General features: G+C 41.1%; 1 protein-coding gene across 13 annotated transcripts in view; it reads left to right on the forward strand.

The window, feature by feature from the left end:
* The window catches only part of HS3ST5 (heparan sulfate-glucosamine 3-sulfotransferase 5), a 358,640-nt gene that overhangs the window by 282,749 nt on the left and 57,897 nt on the right, over positions 1–17,994 (forward strand). For 8 of the 13 annotated variants that reach the window (XM_055087546.1, XM_028494526.2, XM_055087544.1 and 5 more), the window contains 2 exons: positions 11,176–11,314; positions 15,066–16,804. In XM_055087546.1, coding sequence (XP_054943521.1) covers positions 11,208–11,314; positions 15,066–15,996 — 1,038 coding nt within the window. In that variant the 5' untranslated portion in view covers positions 11,176–11,207 and the 3' untranslated portion in view covers positions 15,997–16,804. Of the gene's footprint in view, positions 1–11,175; positions 11,315–15,065; positions 16,805–17,994 lie in introns of those variants that run through there. The other 5 variants (XR_008618370.1, XR_008618371.1, XR_008618373.1 and 2 more) reach the window with 2 other exon arrangements.

Here is a 17,994-nt window from a genome sequence, read left to right on the forward strand (position 1 = left end):
CCATAGCCAGGACATGGAAGCAACCTAAGTGTCTATCAACAGATGAATGGATAAAGAAGATGTGGTACATATATACAATGGAATATTACTCAGCCATAGAAAGGAATGAAATTGGGTCATTTGTAGAGATGTGAATGGACCTAGAGTCTGTCATACAGGGTGAAGTAAGCCAGGAAGAGAAAAACAAATATCGTATATTAACGCATATATGTGGAATCTAGAAAAATGGTACAGATGAACCTATGTGAAGGGCAGGAATAGAGACGTAGACGTAGAGAACGGACATGTGGACACGGAGGGGCAAGGGGAGGGTGGGATGAATTGGGAGATTAGGTTTGTCGTAGATACACGACCATGTGTAAAATAGATAGCTAGTGGGAACCTGCGGTACAGCACAGGGAGCTCAGTTTGGTCCTCTGGGGTGACCTAGATGGGTGGGATGGGGGGGTGGGAGGTCCAAGAAGGAGGGGATATATGTATACATATAGCTGATTCACTTTGTTACACAGCAGAAACTAGCACAACATTGTAAACCAATCATACTCCAATAAAAAAAAAATGAATATAGTCTCTTTAGAAAGGGAGGAGAATGGAGGAGGAGGCTAAAGAGGGAAGAGGAGGTGACAGACAGGTACACTGTCTTTTTCCCTGATGGCACTTGGCAGCATACTACACACTCAGTGGTCACTCAGGAAAGATGTGATTAATGAATCCATAAAAGAAAAAATGAATGGGACATGGTTAGTAGTGTGCTGGTAAATACTTCACAACCTGCTCTTGGGGAGGGGGGATGTTTTGTAGTGTTTGTCAATATCAGTTGTATAAATCCTCCCTCCTTGGCCAATTTTAAACTACCCACATGAATTCACTAAGTGTGGAATTAGGAAGAGAGGCACAATATTATCTCCACTGTACAACACAATAGACCTAACTTCAGGAGCATAGATAATATTAAAATGTAGTATGATAATTAGGAAATAATGAGTTTTCAATAGTTACTGCCTTTGTTTTTTAACTTCTTTAATTGTGAATGTCTGTAATGTAGTTCTTAATCATGGCTTTAAGAACTAGCTTGCAAAGTACGAGCCAGCTCCAGCCCTCCGATGGATGGGCGTCATCAGATGCTGCCATTATTCACGTTGTATAGAAAGAGCTTTTTCCATTTTTCTTTCTTTAAAAGAATTGAGAGAAGCAAATAGGAGACATTACAAGAAATCTCCTGAGAATATTTTCTCCTTAGCCACTTTTCCAAAGGTTTGTTGTTTTTTTTGATACCTAACTCATCAGAATTTACAAGTTGAATGTTTAAGAGAAGATGAGTGATATATCTATCTATTTCTACCAATAAACTCTATAACATTTTCAACGTTAAATGAACTTAGTAGGGAGGCAGAGTTGCACAATATAAAAAGCCTGAAACTAGCAGTTAGCAACCCCAGGTTTAATAGTTTGAGGCTTTGAGCAGGTCATTTCATTTTCCTAGGCCTCAAGAATGTCCACTGCGCCACTTATATCACAGGACTTTGTGGGGATCAGGGGCAGGTCTTCTAACATGCTGAAATGTTGATAATCTGCTACTTATTCTTAAACCGTTTGGTAAAAATAATATATGTTTATATAGAGAAAGATAAAGCCAAGATGTCAAAATTTAACAATCGGTAAATCTAGATGAAGGATATGTAATCATTCAAATTTTTCAAAATAAAAAGGTGGGGAGGAACTTCCCTGGTGGTCCAGTGATTGAGACTTCGTCTTCCAATGCAGGGGGTGTAGGTACAATCCCTGGTCAGGGAGCTAAGATCCCACATGTCTCCCAGCTAAAAAAAAAACACATAAAACAGAAGCAATATTGTAACAAACTCAATAAAGACTTTAAAAAAAAATGGTCCACATCAAAAAAAAATCTTTAAAAAAGAAAAAGCGTGGGAAAATGAGATTATATATTAATGAGGTTATTATACACATATAGCACTCTGTAAACCTGCAAAGTACTAAACAAAGATAAAGTACTTTTACCTGCTTAAAGAGATGTGGTATCCAGATACCATAGCTATTAGGATAGTCAAAGTTCATTTCATCTAGCTGATTCAATTATTCAGCAATTATTTACTGAGTATCTGAGACCCTAAATGCTGGTGATACAATAACGAACATGGCGCAGTCCATAATCTCATGGAAGTTACATTCTAGTTAGAGGGACACACAGTACACAGGCAATTACAATTCGGTTTCAATAGAATTAAATGATGCTGTGCTGACACATAGAAGGAACATGTAAGCCAACCTTATGTGGTAAAGAAAGACTTTCCCAAGGAGCCTAAAATCTAAAAGATAGGAATTAATCCAAGGCCTGGAGAGAAGTCAGCATTAGTAGATGTGGCTAACGTTTATCGAGTATTACGATGTGTCAAACAGTGTTCTAATTACTTTACATGCTCATTTCCTACTGACAGAAGTTCTTTGGGGCGGGCTATTAGTATCCTACTGGGACACCATCTATTGGTGCCCCAGACCGGATAGATGAGGCACAGAGTTATTGTTTTTAGGCTCTGGAAACTTTATGTATCAATAGAAAGGCCCTGATGCAAAACTGACCATGACCTATTCAAAAGAACTGCAAGTTGTTCCGTCTACTGAAGTTTGTACATGAAAGTGCTGGGGGAGGGGTGGTGGTAGTGAGGAATTGCGGTGGAAAGAAGTAAAAGGCCTTTTAAAACCCTGTGGGTAATAGGGTCCCATTAAAGAGTATTAAGCCTGAAGGCAACAGAATCAAATTTCTGTTTGGAAAGACCACTCTGTCACCAGTGTGGAGAATAAACTGAGGCAAAAACAAAACTAACAGTGGGGAGGCCAGTTAGGAGCCCATAAAATCTGAGGGAAAGAGAGTGTGGCCTGAACCAAGGCAGTCACAAATGACAGTGCAGAGAACTAGGTAGAGTCTAATAGTACTTTGGAGATAGAATTTTACTGGCAGGGTGGAGCCAAGGATGTTTGGATTCCAAGGTTTCTGGATTGGGCAACCTCGTCAGCAGATGGGGAGCCATTCACTGAGATACTGAGGAGAAGAGCTGGGGGGAGGTAAGATGAGACGGGGTGATAATGAAAAGGCAATAAACGGATTTAACCAAGATCTTAGCAGAGATCAGGACATAAGAATCTGAATCAAGTGAGAGTCAAAACCAATGTTATTTTGATCCTCTACCAAAAAATCTTTCAAAAGGAGAGTCAGTTCTTGAATTATGGGGAAAACAAGTGGGGTTCCCATCTTCTGGCTGGTTTTAATCATAAGCAGTATAGTGAATTTGAAAAATACATTATAAACTATAAAGACATTACCTTTCATTGTTATTTTCATTATCATTATTATCATTACTTATTAATATTTTCCCTTCCTTTTATTAGGTTCAAACCACCCAAATAGCTCTTTTTATTTACCTCTCCATAAAAATGTTGCCCTCTTTTACTCTTTCTTTTCACCTCCTCATCTTCTACTTCAAGGTTCAATGGAAGGAAATTTGAGGAGAGTTTAAGTGGTTTTGTCTGCTTGCATCAGTCAATAAGCAAGTATTTATTAAGTCTTCAAGTGGTGATCATTTCTAAATGTATAGAAATATCAAATCACTATGTTATGCATTAGGAACGACATAGTGTTGTAGGTCAATTGTACTTCAAAAAACAAATACACAAACTCATAGAAAAAGAGATCAGATTATGGTTACCAGAAGCAGGGGTTGGGTGTAGTGGGTGGGAATTGTATGAAGGTAGTCAAAAGGTACAAACTTCCACTTATAAATAAGTACTAGAGGTGTAATGTACAACATGATAAATATCATTAATACTGTTCTACATTATATAAAAAAGTTGTTAAGAGTTCTCATAACAAGGAAAAATATTTTTTTCTCTTTCTTTTACTTTGTGTGAGTTGAAGGATGTTCGCTAAACTTGCTGTGATAATCATTTCATGATGCATGTAAGTGAAATCATTAGGCTGTACACCTTAAACTTATACCGTGCTCTATGTCAATTACATCTCAGTAAAACTGAAAGAAAAATTTAATCAAAAATAAAAAAAAAATAAGCACCTCTCAGGTGAGCATCCAAAGCTCAGGGAGTGACGTTGCAATCAAGCGGCCATGTTCTTTGGGGTCAGATAATTCTGAATTTAAATCCTCCTGCATTTACCAGCCACATGCCCTTGGGTAAATAATCTGTTCATCTCTCTGCTCTTCAGTTTCCATCAGAAAAAATAATAAAACGGGGACTTCCCTGGTGGCGCAGTGGTTAAGAATCTGCCTGCCAATGTAGGGGACATGGGTTCGAGCCCTGCTACAGGAAGATCCCACATGCCACAAGCAACTAAGCCCGTGCGCCACAACTACTGAGCCTGCGCTCTAGAGCCCATGAGCCACAAGGTGCCACAACTAGTGAAGCCCGCGCACGTAGAGCCTGTGCTCCACAACAAAAGAAGCCACCGCAGTGAGAAGCCCTTGCACAGCAAAGAGTAGCCCCCACTCTCTGCAACCAGAGAAAGCCCATGAGCAGCAATGAAGACCCAACGCAGCCAAAAATAAATAAATAAATAAAATAATTTTTAAAAAATAAAATAATAATAATAAAACGGATAATACCTCACAGTTCTGTTGTATTATGTGAGATAATAAATGTGAAAGAAAGTAACAGAGAGACTAGGGCTCAGTAAATGTGGTTCCTGTCCACCCCATAAGGCTGTTGCCCAGGATAAATAAGCTAATACTCAATAGACTGTTGTGATTTCCTTGGAATAATTCTGCTATATAAGTTCAGTTGTTTTTAATGAACTTTGCTGATGTTGTTTCTGTTATCGTTTTTACTGGTACCAGGGGCTTGCAGCAACCATGTCTACAAGCCTTTGAAGAGCACTTGAACATACCTTTATTATTATTATTTTTGAATTCCCTTATTTCTTTGTGTCAGCTTGGGAATCATTTCTTTCTTTGCTTAGTGCTGCTTTGGAGAAACAGCCAGATGTCTGTACAATTTGTCGTTTCTGGCCACATACTCTGTTATTTAGATACTCGGCTTTGTTCAGCTAAGATACCGTGTCTATTAAAGCTTTCATAGTCTGGAGAAACTATAATTGTGCTGTCCTTGGCACACAAAATGAAAGAGACTGGGAGATTAGAAACTGGAGATAAAGGAGGGCTTAAATGTCACTGTAGGTCTTTAACTTTTTTTAATAAAAAGAAATAATAAATTTTTTAAACCTTTAATTTTACATAAATTGCCTATTACCAGTATGACTGCTCTGATGTTAGATTATTAAACTATCCGTTAAAGCTGGCATAGCTAACGGGAAGGGACTTTGGGGTTGGAGAAGCAGTTAACCTCCTCCCCAATTTAATAGCATTGTCTGTAAGGGTTAGATGGTATGGCTTTTCTGTGACTTGTACTCCTAGACCAAGTCCTGTAACTCCCAGCTTTTAAGACTCCATTGTGGCAGATGCTTGAGCACTTCGTGACGTCATAGAAAACCAAAGAGGCATCTTGAATGTTAAATTTGCCAAGTACGTTCGGTTTTCCTTTTTTTTAAATAAATTTCTTTATTTATTTTTGGCTGCATTGGGTCTTCGTTGCTGCACACGGGCTTTCTCTAGTTGCGGCAAGAGGGGGCTACTGTTTGTTGTGGTGCACGGGCCTCTCACTGCAGTGCCTTCTCTTGGTGCGGAGCAGGGGCTCTAGGTGCGCGGGCTTCAGTAGTTGTGGCACGCGGGCTCGGTAGTTGTGGCTCGCGGGCTCAGTAGTTGTGGCTCGCGGGCTTTCGTTGCTGCACACGGGCTTTCTCTAGTTGCGGCAAGAGGGGGCTACTGTTTGTTGTGGTGCACGGGCTTCTCACTGCAGTGGCTTCTCTTGTTGCGGAGCACGGGCTCTAGGCACACGGGCTTCAGTAGTTGTGGCACGTGGGTTCAGTAGCTGTGGCACGTGGGCTCAGTAGCTGTGGCGCACGGGCTTAGTTGCTCCGCGGCACGTGGGATCTTCCTGGACCAGGGCTCGAGCCTGTGTCCCCTGCATTGGCAGGCAGATTCTTAACCACTGTGCCACCAGGGAAGTCCACCTTTGGTTTTCCTCGAGCAAGGTTTATTCTGCGGCTGCTCTAATACTATCTCTTAGCACATGGTCTGAGTGATTACAAAGCAGAATGAGATTTCACTTCCTGTGTCCTAGAGAGCCTCATTAGAAACTGCAACCTTGGCTCCCCTCACTTCTCAAAAATTCCAAGAAATTTCGACTTAAGATAAGTGTTAACTTTTTGTTTGTTTGTAATTGTGCCATCTTGCTTTGAACAGCAATTATAGTGTGTGTTAGCATTTTAATGTTTAACAGGAATTTCCACTGAAAGTTATTTATATAAAAGTGGACTTAGTGTTTTGCCATCCAGTTACACTATTAATGAGAACTGCATTTATTTTATTCTTTTCTTGTTAAAGTATTACCCTCCCGAAGATACTAATTCTGCTTCATTTTTGTGAAGTGCCAAATGTAAGTTCTATCCCACAGTATCTTACTCAAGGCTTCTGTCCTAACACCCCTGTGAGACAGACATTATTATCTTCATTTTACAGGTGAGGATACCAAAACTCAGAAAATTTCAGTTACAAAACTAAACAAAAAAATGTGACTCAAGGGCTTTGACTCCCAATCCAATGGTCTTTGTACTTCACCCTGTACAACTTGTTCATATTAGTTGAGGTCTCAAATAAATAAAAAAATCTTAGTTTTCCTCAGTGTCACTGTGAGCATAAAGATGCTTTGGAGGCCATAATGGACCTTCCATAAGTGGACGAGGCAGTGTAAAGAGCTAGGCCAGCCCTGCAAACAAAAGGCTGGAGAAATCAGGACTCCCAAAGAGAGAAAACCCCAGTGGGTGTATTTAAGTCATCTCAGACATAAAGAAGCTGGGCCGGCAGCAGCAACTTATCCCACAGAGGAAAACCTTCATGGTGATAACCGGGCTCATCACAGAGGAAGAGTCTGTGGGTGGAGCATTGGGGTCTTCGAGACTGAGCGACATTCAGTGGCAGTAGAAGAAGTAATGACCCCATATTCAGTCAGGTTTAATAATCTAATGTTTACCAGATGATATGTGCATTGCAATACAGAACTGGAGAACTTTGCCATGATATTCTCCTAAATCTTGGGCTACTTCCCCAGCAGCCTTCACATCCTTAGTTGCTTTTTTCGTCTCTTTCCTGCCTGCTCACTCAGGCAGAGTTCAGCTGTGAGATGGCTTCATAGCCTCACTCACCCCATGCAGGTAAATGTCTTCCAAGTTTTATCCCTAAACCCAGCTATGACCCTTTGGTCATAACTACCTACCAACGGGAAGAGTGTTGGGCATTTTTCCCCCCAAATTCCACCTCCACCAGGACCACCCTCCCCAGGAAGGTATCAGTGGAATCTGGGAGTATTAAAGGAGGAGACATAGGAAAGACATTCCAGGCCAGTGAGGAAACTGACAAGAGCATAGAGATGAGAGCGCAGGGGTATGGGGAGCCATGAAGAGGCCGACCTGACAGGCATGGGGCTGGTGTTGGTGAGTAATAAGAGGGAGGAAGCCAACTGCCCAAGCTGGGACCTCAGAAGGAAGGGCCTGGGCTGGCAAGGGAAAGAGATTGGACTTGGTCTAGTGAACAACTGAAAACAGATGATGGACAAAATAAGTTGTGTTAGGAAGATTAATCAGACTGTCTGGACCATAGGAAATGAACACAGAGACACACCCAAATGTTAAGAAACAAGGGAGGCACTGAGTGCCTGGACAGGACAAGGAGAGAAGAAATGAAGGAGAGTTTACTGACCGTGGTGACCAAAGAGAAAAAAGATAATAGAAAACGATTTGGAGTTTTGTGTGTCATTCCCTCCACTGTAAAAATACAGACACAAGATTAATACAGACCTGTTGAGTTGGAATCTCTCAGTAGGGGGGGCAGGTGCGTGTTTTCTAAAGACTCTGCAAGTTCAACATGTTGAAGCACCAGGCTGTGCAGCAAAGCAGACAGATTCCAGGCGGACTGCCTTTCAATTAGTTTTCTCGGATTTCTCAGTCAGTCAGCGGGCTTAGCCCATTGCTAGGAGGTGTGATGGAACACGCAGAAGACAGCGGCTAACGCTAATGCAACACTTCTGAACACTGGACTCCTAACTGTGGTTCTAACTACAAGAACAAGAATTCAGGAGAGGAGGGAGTGGACCATGGACTAGGGCATCAGCTGGAGAGCCCTTCCTAGAGGAACTGGGACATGGTCCAGACCTTGAAGAATGGCTGAGCTGTAGCTGCAGACAGACAGGTTGATCAGGGAGCTGGTGAAAGCAGACTAAGCATCATGCGGTATAGTTTTGAATGGGGAGCGTGGGTGCTACATTTAGGTAGCAGAGGAGGCCAGGTGACCCCCAGCCTCCCTCCAAGTTGCTCCTCTGTATGAGGCCAGTGACCCTCATTGAGGCCACAGGCAAGCACATTTTTACCTTTGCTTTTCCCGTCTCTCTTATTTGTAGCTGGCCCTCTTCAACCACATCCTAGCTTTTGCTCTCTCATACTGTTTGTGAGCACACATTAAATTCATTTACACCAAGATATAATGACACATAATCCCTTATGTTAGCCTGGCATGTTAATAAGCCTTTGTGTAGTGATGTCACTTGTAGAACCCTTACTTCATTCTCGTTATAGCACTATGGAGTGGGGAAGTTAGAGATTGTCCCCATTTTATAGGGAAGGAAAAAAGGTTCAGAAAATCTAAACAGCCACTGCATGATCACTAAGGGGAGAATTTCAATAGGGGACTTGAACACAGGTTTTTTTCTGCCACCCTGTTCCACACCTTGCTGCGGTATTTGCATTTCAACAGGGATCAGAGCCCTGTGCTGAAGGTAGGTGGCTCTGAGGACTTCAGACATCGACCCAGAGATAGGAGAAGATTGATTCTTTCAGTGAAGCCCTGAGTCATGCTACATAAGTTACTGCCTTTGCCTCCACATTACTTGCAAGTTGTGTGATCACAGGCAAGTTAGAGAAAATTGTCAGCTTCACTTCACCTGTTTTTGAAATGGAAATAACTGTATCTGCCTAGTAGGATTTTTCTGACAAGTTCCTGAAATACCACCTGGATAATGTCCTTGTCACACAGTCGGTCTCAACAAACTTCCTTTTCTCTCCCCATTTTCTTCCCCATTTTATCGACACACAAGGCAGGCCATGCTAAGCTAGAACCCCAGCCTCACTCAGTCCCTACAAAGACCTTTCTTATTGCCTCTTCTTTGCTTTTGCTCTTAGCCCTTTCTCTTCTCCGCTAAATCCCTGTGGCCAACCGCACCAACCTTCCTTTGCTTCTCAAACTAGCCAAGCTTTTTCCCTGCTCAGTACTTTTGCACTGGTTGCACTAACACTGGTTAGTCTGGCTGAAACCCACCTTGCCCTCCTCCAGCCCTCCTTGGTCCCTGTGGTCCAGGCGTAAGCCCAAATGTCACTTCTTCAAGAAGGACGGAAGTGGCTTCCTCCTGTATTCTTTCTCACTGCATCCTGTACTTTTCCTCTGTTATTACAATTTGTAGGTACATGTGAATCCTACATTTACCGGTTTAGTTTCTGTCTTCTCCACGAGACTATAGCCTCCCATGTTGGCCACTATCTCTGGGGCACCCGGTACAGAATCTAAAACCTAAGTCACGTTCCATAAATATTTGTGGGCTGTGTGTTGGGTGAATGCTGCTCTTCTCTCTCCCTTTTGGAATGACCTCCTACAGCCTCCTCACCAAATCATATACTACATACCACCAAACAGCATTCCCATCGAGCCCGCATACCTGACCATCTCCTTCATATTCTTTTCCCAACATTTATTCATTCATTATCATGAATGAGGTGGTGTTCTCTGATTGTTTCATCATTCTCTAATCACATCATCAGTTTTCCAAGGGCTAAAACTCTTTAAGGATCTTTTTTGGGATCCCCCATAAACCTAGTAGAATAGCTGGAAATGCTATCAGTGCTCAGTATTTCCTGATGAATGAATGAATCAACCCATCAATCCTAGTGTAATCCTTTTTTGTACAGAGAAAATCTTCACTTAGCAAATCGGGAGAGACTATTGCATCAAAACAATCTCTAACCACGACCCATTGCTGTTGTCCCTCTTCTGGGGTTACCATTTTGACTTTTAATGCGAAGCAAACAATCTTATCTTGAAAGGGGGATTGGATTTATATTTAATAAGGGAGACTAGATTGGAAGCTTGCATTTATTCCCAAAATTTAATAACAGCACTAGTAAAGCCTTACACTCCTCAGCTGGCCTTATTTCAGGTATAAGAGTACAAAGCTTCCAGGTAGGCTTCTGTCATGATGTTAGAGTGAGGCCCATAACACCAACCCTGTTTAAATTCCTTGAGAGCCAGGAGGGGGTCACATAGCAGGGCATCTAGTCTGAGCATGTTTTCAGAATCAGTCAGTCCAATCCAGGCCTGGGCAGAGGAGATGAAGGGAAACGATCAGGTTACCGAGAGCCACTGTCCCCAAACATCTGAGATCCTGATAGTTGCCACTGATGACCTCAGTAAGTAAAGACATAGCTTTTGATCTTAGCCCCTTCCTCCGTTCACAACTAGAACAAAACGAAACAAAAAACATATCAGTAAAGTATGTCATTGTTATGCCCCAAATACTAACTTACTGAAGGGGGATTTCAATTGCTACATTCATCCCATTATACTGAAGTAGAACCTTTAGTTTACTGGCTGCCCTGCTGCTAAACCTCAGGTTGCTCAATTGCTCATTTTATCAGTATTCTTTGAATGATTAACAACAAAAACATATATATATTTTCATATATATATGCATTTATGTATGCATTTAAAATTATATATGCATTTTAGTGTACTTTGACAGTTGCCCAGCAAGTTCTGTCTAGTTAGTGTCTTCCCTCTGGTTTAGTATTTGATCTTATAACACAGAGCAGGAAAACGTAGGTAAGTTTTGCTAAATAGCTGTTGTCCGTGAACATTGTCAAGGCTGGTATGGCATCTGTTCTGTGTGTGACATCGCTTTATCCCCTGTATTCCCACCCCTGCTTGGTTTTGTGACAATCAACAGAGCCAGTAAGAGGTGACTGCTAATGAGTCCCCTTCTATCCCCATCTCTCAGGCTGCAGAAGTCCTGAAGGTTGATGGAGGGCCATGCTATTCAAACAGCAGGCATGGCTGAGACAGAAGCTCCTGGTGCTGGGAAGCCTTGCCGTTGGGAGTCTCCTGTATCTAGTCGCCAGAGTTGGGAGCTTGGATAGGTAGGTGATTAAACACATACTTATGCCTGTGTGACTTTAAATGTCTCTTGATTTAAACTTCCTTAGGACATCATTTGAAATCTATCCATTTGTTTTCCTCCTTCAAGATTCCCAAGAAGCCTGTTTTTCTGCAGTATTGATTTTGATTTATTGAGCCTTTAAAAGAAAGAGATCCAAGTTGCTCAAACCAAGGTGTTCATCAAGATGCATTTGTATTCTGTGTGTGTTGTTTGCGTTCAGAGAAGGGATAAAGCCATGTACAGTAAAAATGTCATTTACTATAGCTCTGTGTGCATCTGGTAGTTGACCTCTAGCTGTAGCAAAATAGTGATGATGTATTTATGTATCTACATTTTGAAATTTATAAGTGGGCAATTAATGTGCTACCAAGAGAGTTAAAATTATGTATGTGCCTGTAAAGGAGCTCATCAGGTTTGGAATCCGTTGCCCTGGAAAGATGGCTGCAGGCTTGGGGAGTTTTAACTATGTTAATTAGCTCTGGTTTCCAGGAGCTGAACATACCAGACAAGGAGTCTGTCGCTCAGAGTAATTGCCCAGAAAGTAATGGAAAATTCACAGAGAGGAAATTTACAGAGCTAGGGTTTGGCCCTAAATAAGCCAACAGTTGAGAGGTACGAGACCTGCAGAAGTCCAGCAATGTCAGCTGGCTTCAGATTGAATGCCACTGGACTGTCCCACATCCTGTATGATTGGAAAGGGTAGAGAAGTTAATTTCTGAAATTTGAAGCTTCCTTTTTTGCTCTTTAAAATTAATTCTTGCTCTTGAAAGACTGATGTATGTTCCCCATGAATTCAATTCCCATCTTCTATAAAAGTGTAGCCACACATTAAAATTAAAATATCTTCCTTACAGTTTTTCTTTTCTAATCTATAGATCTTATCACAGAAATATTTAACAAATAATATAACAGTGGTCTTTGCTTTCCTTCAGCCAGTATTAATTTTGACTGATAAAATGAACCCCTTTGATGCTTTTCAATTCAAAATTCCTAAGTAAACTTCCTACTCACTATGGGAAATGGTATAACCCAGAGCTTATCACTGACTCCGAGTAGTTCCCTAAAGTAGGACTTATTATTAGTGAAGAGCCTTGAGGTGGTACCACTGTCCTATGTCCATAATGGAACTTTTATATCAAGTTCTTCCCAATACCTTTAGTTTGCTTCTAATCATTTGCTTTATTGAGTAATTGATCTAACAATCATTAACATATTAGTTATTTAGTTGATAACTCTTTTCATTTTTAACCTGGTCTCTAGTCTCTAATGGGGTAGCTTTTATAAGGAATTGGATTGCTTGGGGGGCTTTCTCAAAACCTCTCACTTGAGAGTTGGAGCGGATTGTCTGAAATTGACACATGTTGACACAGACCTGTCCTTTAGAAACTGAAGGCCCTGCTCTCTGCGTGGGAGGCTGAGCTCAATTATTTCTGTCCCTTCCAATACTAAAATTTCATGTTTTTTAGTCTGGGGTCCATGCCTACTCTTTAGGGAGTGGAAATAATATGATATTTTTTCCTATCTTGAGTTAGGGAGTCCAAAAAGCAATTGTTCTGCAGGGAATGAGCTCCCATGGTAGAAGGTAAATAAAGGAAAGAAGGAAAATGACCTTTTCTAAAAGTAGAGAAATTCCTTTCGAGCTCATACAGGGCAGACACTGTTTCAGCCTCTCTCAGCCTGGGTTCTGTGAGAGAGTCAAGTCCTACAGGAAAGGATTTGATTGACTGTTTCCTCAGTTCTCCCAAGGACAGCATCATTCAGGATGCCTGGGGGAGAAGTCCTTCCGTTCCATTCAATGGATGCTTTAAGGGATTAGGTTTTAATTCTCAACCAGAGCCCAGCAAGAGCTAAAAGATGAATTTGTGACATCCCAATCAACGTCACAATTGAAAACATACTTTGACTATGTACGTGTTGCTCCTTATATATCTTCCATCTAGAGCTCTAACATATTAATCCTATTAACAAATTTATGAAAACAAAATTCATGTTTCTCTAAAATATTAACTGTGATTAACCCTGTTTTGTATAGTATGCCATATTTTTATGTTTTCCACAATGAGCATAAGTTGGTTTTAGAATCATAAAAAACCCACAAAAAAGGTAAAATATGTTCATATATTTCCTTAAGCATGATGATAGATAGCTGTTTAAACATTGCATAGGCCAAGCACCTTCCCTTCATTTCTGCAAAATGCCTTGGCATGACCTTGAGGTTTTTCCCTTCTCCCTTTAATTGTAAACATTACAGAAGATAAGAAAGGTACAGTGGGGTCTCTTGGGAAAAGCAAGAGACAGCCTCATTGCCAGGGGAACATAGACTCCAAATTATTAGGGCAACTAGAAGCTTCATTTGGAGGAACTGGTTTAACAGCCATTTTGACTAATATTATACCCTTTAACAAGAAAGCGAAAATACCTTCTCAGATAAACTTAGGAAAGTTATTATGAATTCAGTTCAATTGCAGACTATACCCAAAAGGAAAGTCAATTTACTAACCATATAAATTGGCCACACCAAATTAAATAGTCACTCCAGCCTAATAGCATTGTGATTGTTACCACAACCTTCTCTCTGAAAAAAAGCAGTGGTGCTTTTTCACTGCTTAGGGCAATGTTGAAGTGGAAATCCTCCTTTCTGGCTCCATCCATTACTTTGCTTCCTTCATGAGCTTGAGTCCCGGATTTAAATGGGCTTGACAATGAGGACCTGAGGTTTCTGACACTGCCAAGGTCTTGTTGATTTATGGTCCCAGGTGTGGAAGGTGATATACAGCACTTGCTGTTGGCACTGGGTTTGCTCCTATATTCAGCAAAGTAAAAACATAAGCCTGGGAGCTTCCCTGGTGGCGCAGTGGTTGAGAGTCTGCCTGCCGATACAGGAGACGTGGGTTCGTGCCCCGGTCCGGGAAGATCCCACATGCCGCGGAGCGGCTGGGCCTGTGAGCCATGGCCGCTGAGCCTGCGCGTCCAGAGCCTGTACTCCGCAACGGGAGAGGCCACAGCAGTGAGAGGCCCGCGTACCGCAAAAAAAAAAAAAAACAAAACAAACAAAAAACAAATCATAAGCCTGACCTTTTTAGATAGAAAGAGAAAGAGCAGCAGAAGAAATATGTACTCTTCTAGCTGTCCCCAAGGCCAAAAGCAGAAATTCTCACATAATGAGAAGCTCAGCAAGTGCCAAGATGGGAATTTTGCAGGTAGATGACGCAAATAGCCGAGGGCAGAGACTGGGACCTCTTTTCAGATTATATCTCAAAGATTTTTCAGTCATATGAGTGCAGTGGAGCTGCAAGAAAATAATACCACATGAAACCCACAAGACGTGGCCTCCTAGCTGCCCTTTAGCCTCCCAACTGAAGATTCTAATCTTCCGTCTTTCATATTTTCTAAATGATGTTAACTGGTGGGCTGCTAAAAGGCTATTAGTATGGTTGGTGTCACTTGTCTGTCCTGTACTGTGAACATCAGTACACGCTATAGTCAATTAAGAGCTTGGTGAATAAAAATTTTAAGAAGCACTAATAAAAATATTCCATCAATTATGTGTGCTTCATTTAATACAGAGTTGCTTAAAATAAAATTTCCCAAACATATGTTCATTGTGGATTGCAGTAGGTGGAGAACAGTGATTTTATTTATGCATTTAAAGTCTTACTCTCACTGGGGAACCGGAGAAATGAGAAATTAGTTGCAGTGAGCTCCTTAGAGCATCTCTCTGTTGCTTACAGGCTACAACCCATTTGCCCCATCGAAGGCCGATTCGGAGCCCGTGGTCAGGCTGAATTCCCCCTGCGCGCCCTGCAGTTTAAGCGTGGCTTGCTGCACGAGTTTCGGAAGGGCAACTCTTCCAAGGAGCAGGTACGCCTTCATGACCTGGTCCAGCAGCTCCCCAAGGCCATTATCATCGGGGTGAGGAAAGGAGGCACCAGGGCCCTGCTTGAGATGCTGAACCTCCATCCGGCAGTGGTCAAAGCCTCTCAAGAAATCCACTTTTTTGACAATGATGAGAATTATGCCAAGGGCATTGAGTGGTATAGGAAAAAGATGCCTTTTTCCTACCCTCAGCAAATCACAATTGAAAAGAGCCCAGCATATTTTATCACGGAGGAAGTTCCAGAAAGGATTTACAAAATGAACTCATCTATCAAGTTGTTGATCATTGTCAGGGAGCCAACCACAAGAGCTATTTCTGATTACACTCAGGTGCTAGAGGGGAAGGAGAGGAAGAATAAAACCTATTACAAGTTTGAGAAGCTGGCTATAGACCCTAATACCTGCGAAGTGAACACAAAATACAAGGCAGTAAGAACCAGCATCTACACCAAACATCTGGAACGGTGGTTGAAGTACTTTCCAATTGAGCAATTTCACATCGTCGATGGAGATCGCCTCATCACGGAACCCCTGCCAGAACTTCAACTCGTGGAGAAATTCCTAAATCTTCCCCCGAGGATAAGTCAATACAATTTGTATTTCAATGCTACCAGAGGGTTTTACTGCTTGCGATTTAACATTATCTTTAATAAGTGCCTGGCGGGCAGCAAGGGGCGTATTCATCCGGAGGTGGACCCCTCTGTCATTACCAAATTGCGCAAATTCTTTCACCCTTTCAATCAAAAATTTTACCAGATCACTGGGAGGACATTGAACTGGCCCTAAAATAATGTCATACAACACTATGTGTTGTGCCTGGGGACACACAATGTCTCGTCTGGATTAAAATATGCACTTTTCCTATAGACACAACTGTCCAAGTCGTTTTTCCATGTATACTTGTACATACGCAGTGTGTGACCAAATATAAGATCAGCTCTTTTTCTACTGAAAATTTACAAAAGCAAAAACAAAAAACCAATTTGCTGTCTACATAGTTGCATCTTTTATGCTATTTACAAAAAGAAGAGGTGGTGGTACTGGGGCAAAGTGACTTCAGCTATTCTCAAAGAGTTAGTCTTCCTTTGAGTCGGAATTTGTCGCCTGCCATTTTCATAGATTTAAGCCAAAAGATTAACATGTGAAAATGTACCAATGGCTGTGAAGTTTCAGGAAGTAGAGGATTCGGTTATGCATTCTTTTCTAAGGGAAAGCTGACTCTTTAATTCAGATGCTGAATTGATGCCATGAAAACAGAAAACACTATTTTCTTATTATTTAAAAAAAGTCTTATCTCATAAAATTGACATCGTTCCAAAGTTCCTGTGGTGATTTTGCACTATCATTTTCTCATATGGACCATGGTGTCACTTGTAGCATGTCAATCACACATCGGAAAGTCAAGTCCTTTTACTTCCATGTTCTGTGTCAACAAAGAGAAATGTCATGTACATAGTGTATATAGTTGTAAATACTGGTTTCACACTAAGTAATTCTATTTTGTAAACTGAATATGGCTATTTAATTTATTGTGAAAATTAAATTTATTGTGGTATTTAAAAAATGGAATGGATTAAAATTACTCTATGTGCAATTTTTTTTTACTCATTTTGTTTTATGTGCCCCTTGCTGGCTCCCAAAGTCAAAGCTGTTTATGTGCACATGAGAGCACTTGGAAAGATGCACTTCTCCGTTGGATTTCTGTACCCTTGTGATATGAAGCAAGGTTGGATATATTTTTTAAAATATCTCAACCATCTGGAAATCTAGTATAACAGCCACCTCAAAGAGCACTTGTGCTTCTCTGCTACAACCTTGTAACAATTAACTTACTTGCAGTTGCTCCTGGTGCTAGGAGACAGACAAGAAATACTTTAATATAATCAAGGCATAGAAGAATCACAGTTTTATATGAACCTCTAATCAAAGTCAGACCAATAGAGAAATTAAATAAAATAAGATTAGAAAACTTGTGTAGCCTCTGTACTGAAAGCTGCTGATGCTTCCTCAAACTCTCAGAACTCCCTCTTTGAGATGAAACTACATCCGCCTGCTCAGGAATGATCAAATTAGGTAGTGTTGCTATTACTAACATAAACATAGGGCTCAGATTTCCATCCAGAGAAATTAATGCTAAATTGGGTGCTTGCTAACATCAGATAGCCTGTACTGTTCTGCATTTACAGATGCTTAAATATAATTCGGAAAACCTTGGAAAGAGGTATCAACAGAAAAAAAAAAGAAAAGATGGATTTTTCACAATCATGGCTGCTTATCCAGTGGAAGATGTTTAAGGGAGTTTTGTTCACGTTGAGAGTGCCTAGCAAATAACAGTGGATTCCCTTTTGATTGTACTAAGTGTTGATTTTCTCCTGATGAGTTGTTCATCCTGTCCAGTGATTTGATGGTGAACTTTTCTAAATAAATAGCCCTTTGCCCTTCATTGTCGGTATATGTTGCTTCTCAAGCTACAGCCTTGGTAATCATCTCTACCGTTTCAATTAGCATGGGTGCTGTTTTCTCAGCATGGAACAGGCATGACACCAGCACATGCTGAGTGGCCAGCTTCTCATTGACTGCACAGTGAGTCTGGAGTGAGAGTCTGGGGTCTAAATGTCAATCACTCTCCTTTAAGCAGTGAAGGAAATCGAACATAAGGAACATAGCATCAGACTTCTCTATGCCTCAACTCTCAGCTAACCGTCAGAGTAAACTGTTGGAATACTACACTCAAGGACATAATCAACACATTATCATTAATTTTATCATAAATCTTCCTAGAGC

This window comes from Physeter macrocephalus, chromosome 10 (genome assembly GCF_002837175.3).
Source record: "Physeter macrocephalus isolate SW-GA chromosome 10, ASM283717v5, whole genome shotgun sequence".
NCBI lineage: Eukaryota > Metazoa > Chordata > Mammalia > Artiodactyla > Physeteridae > Physeter > Physeter macrocephalus.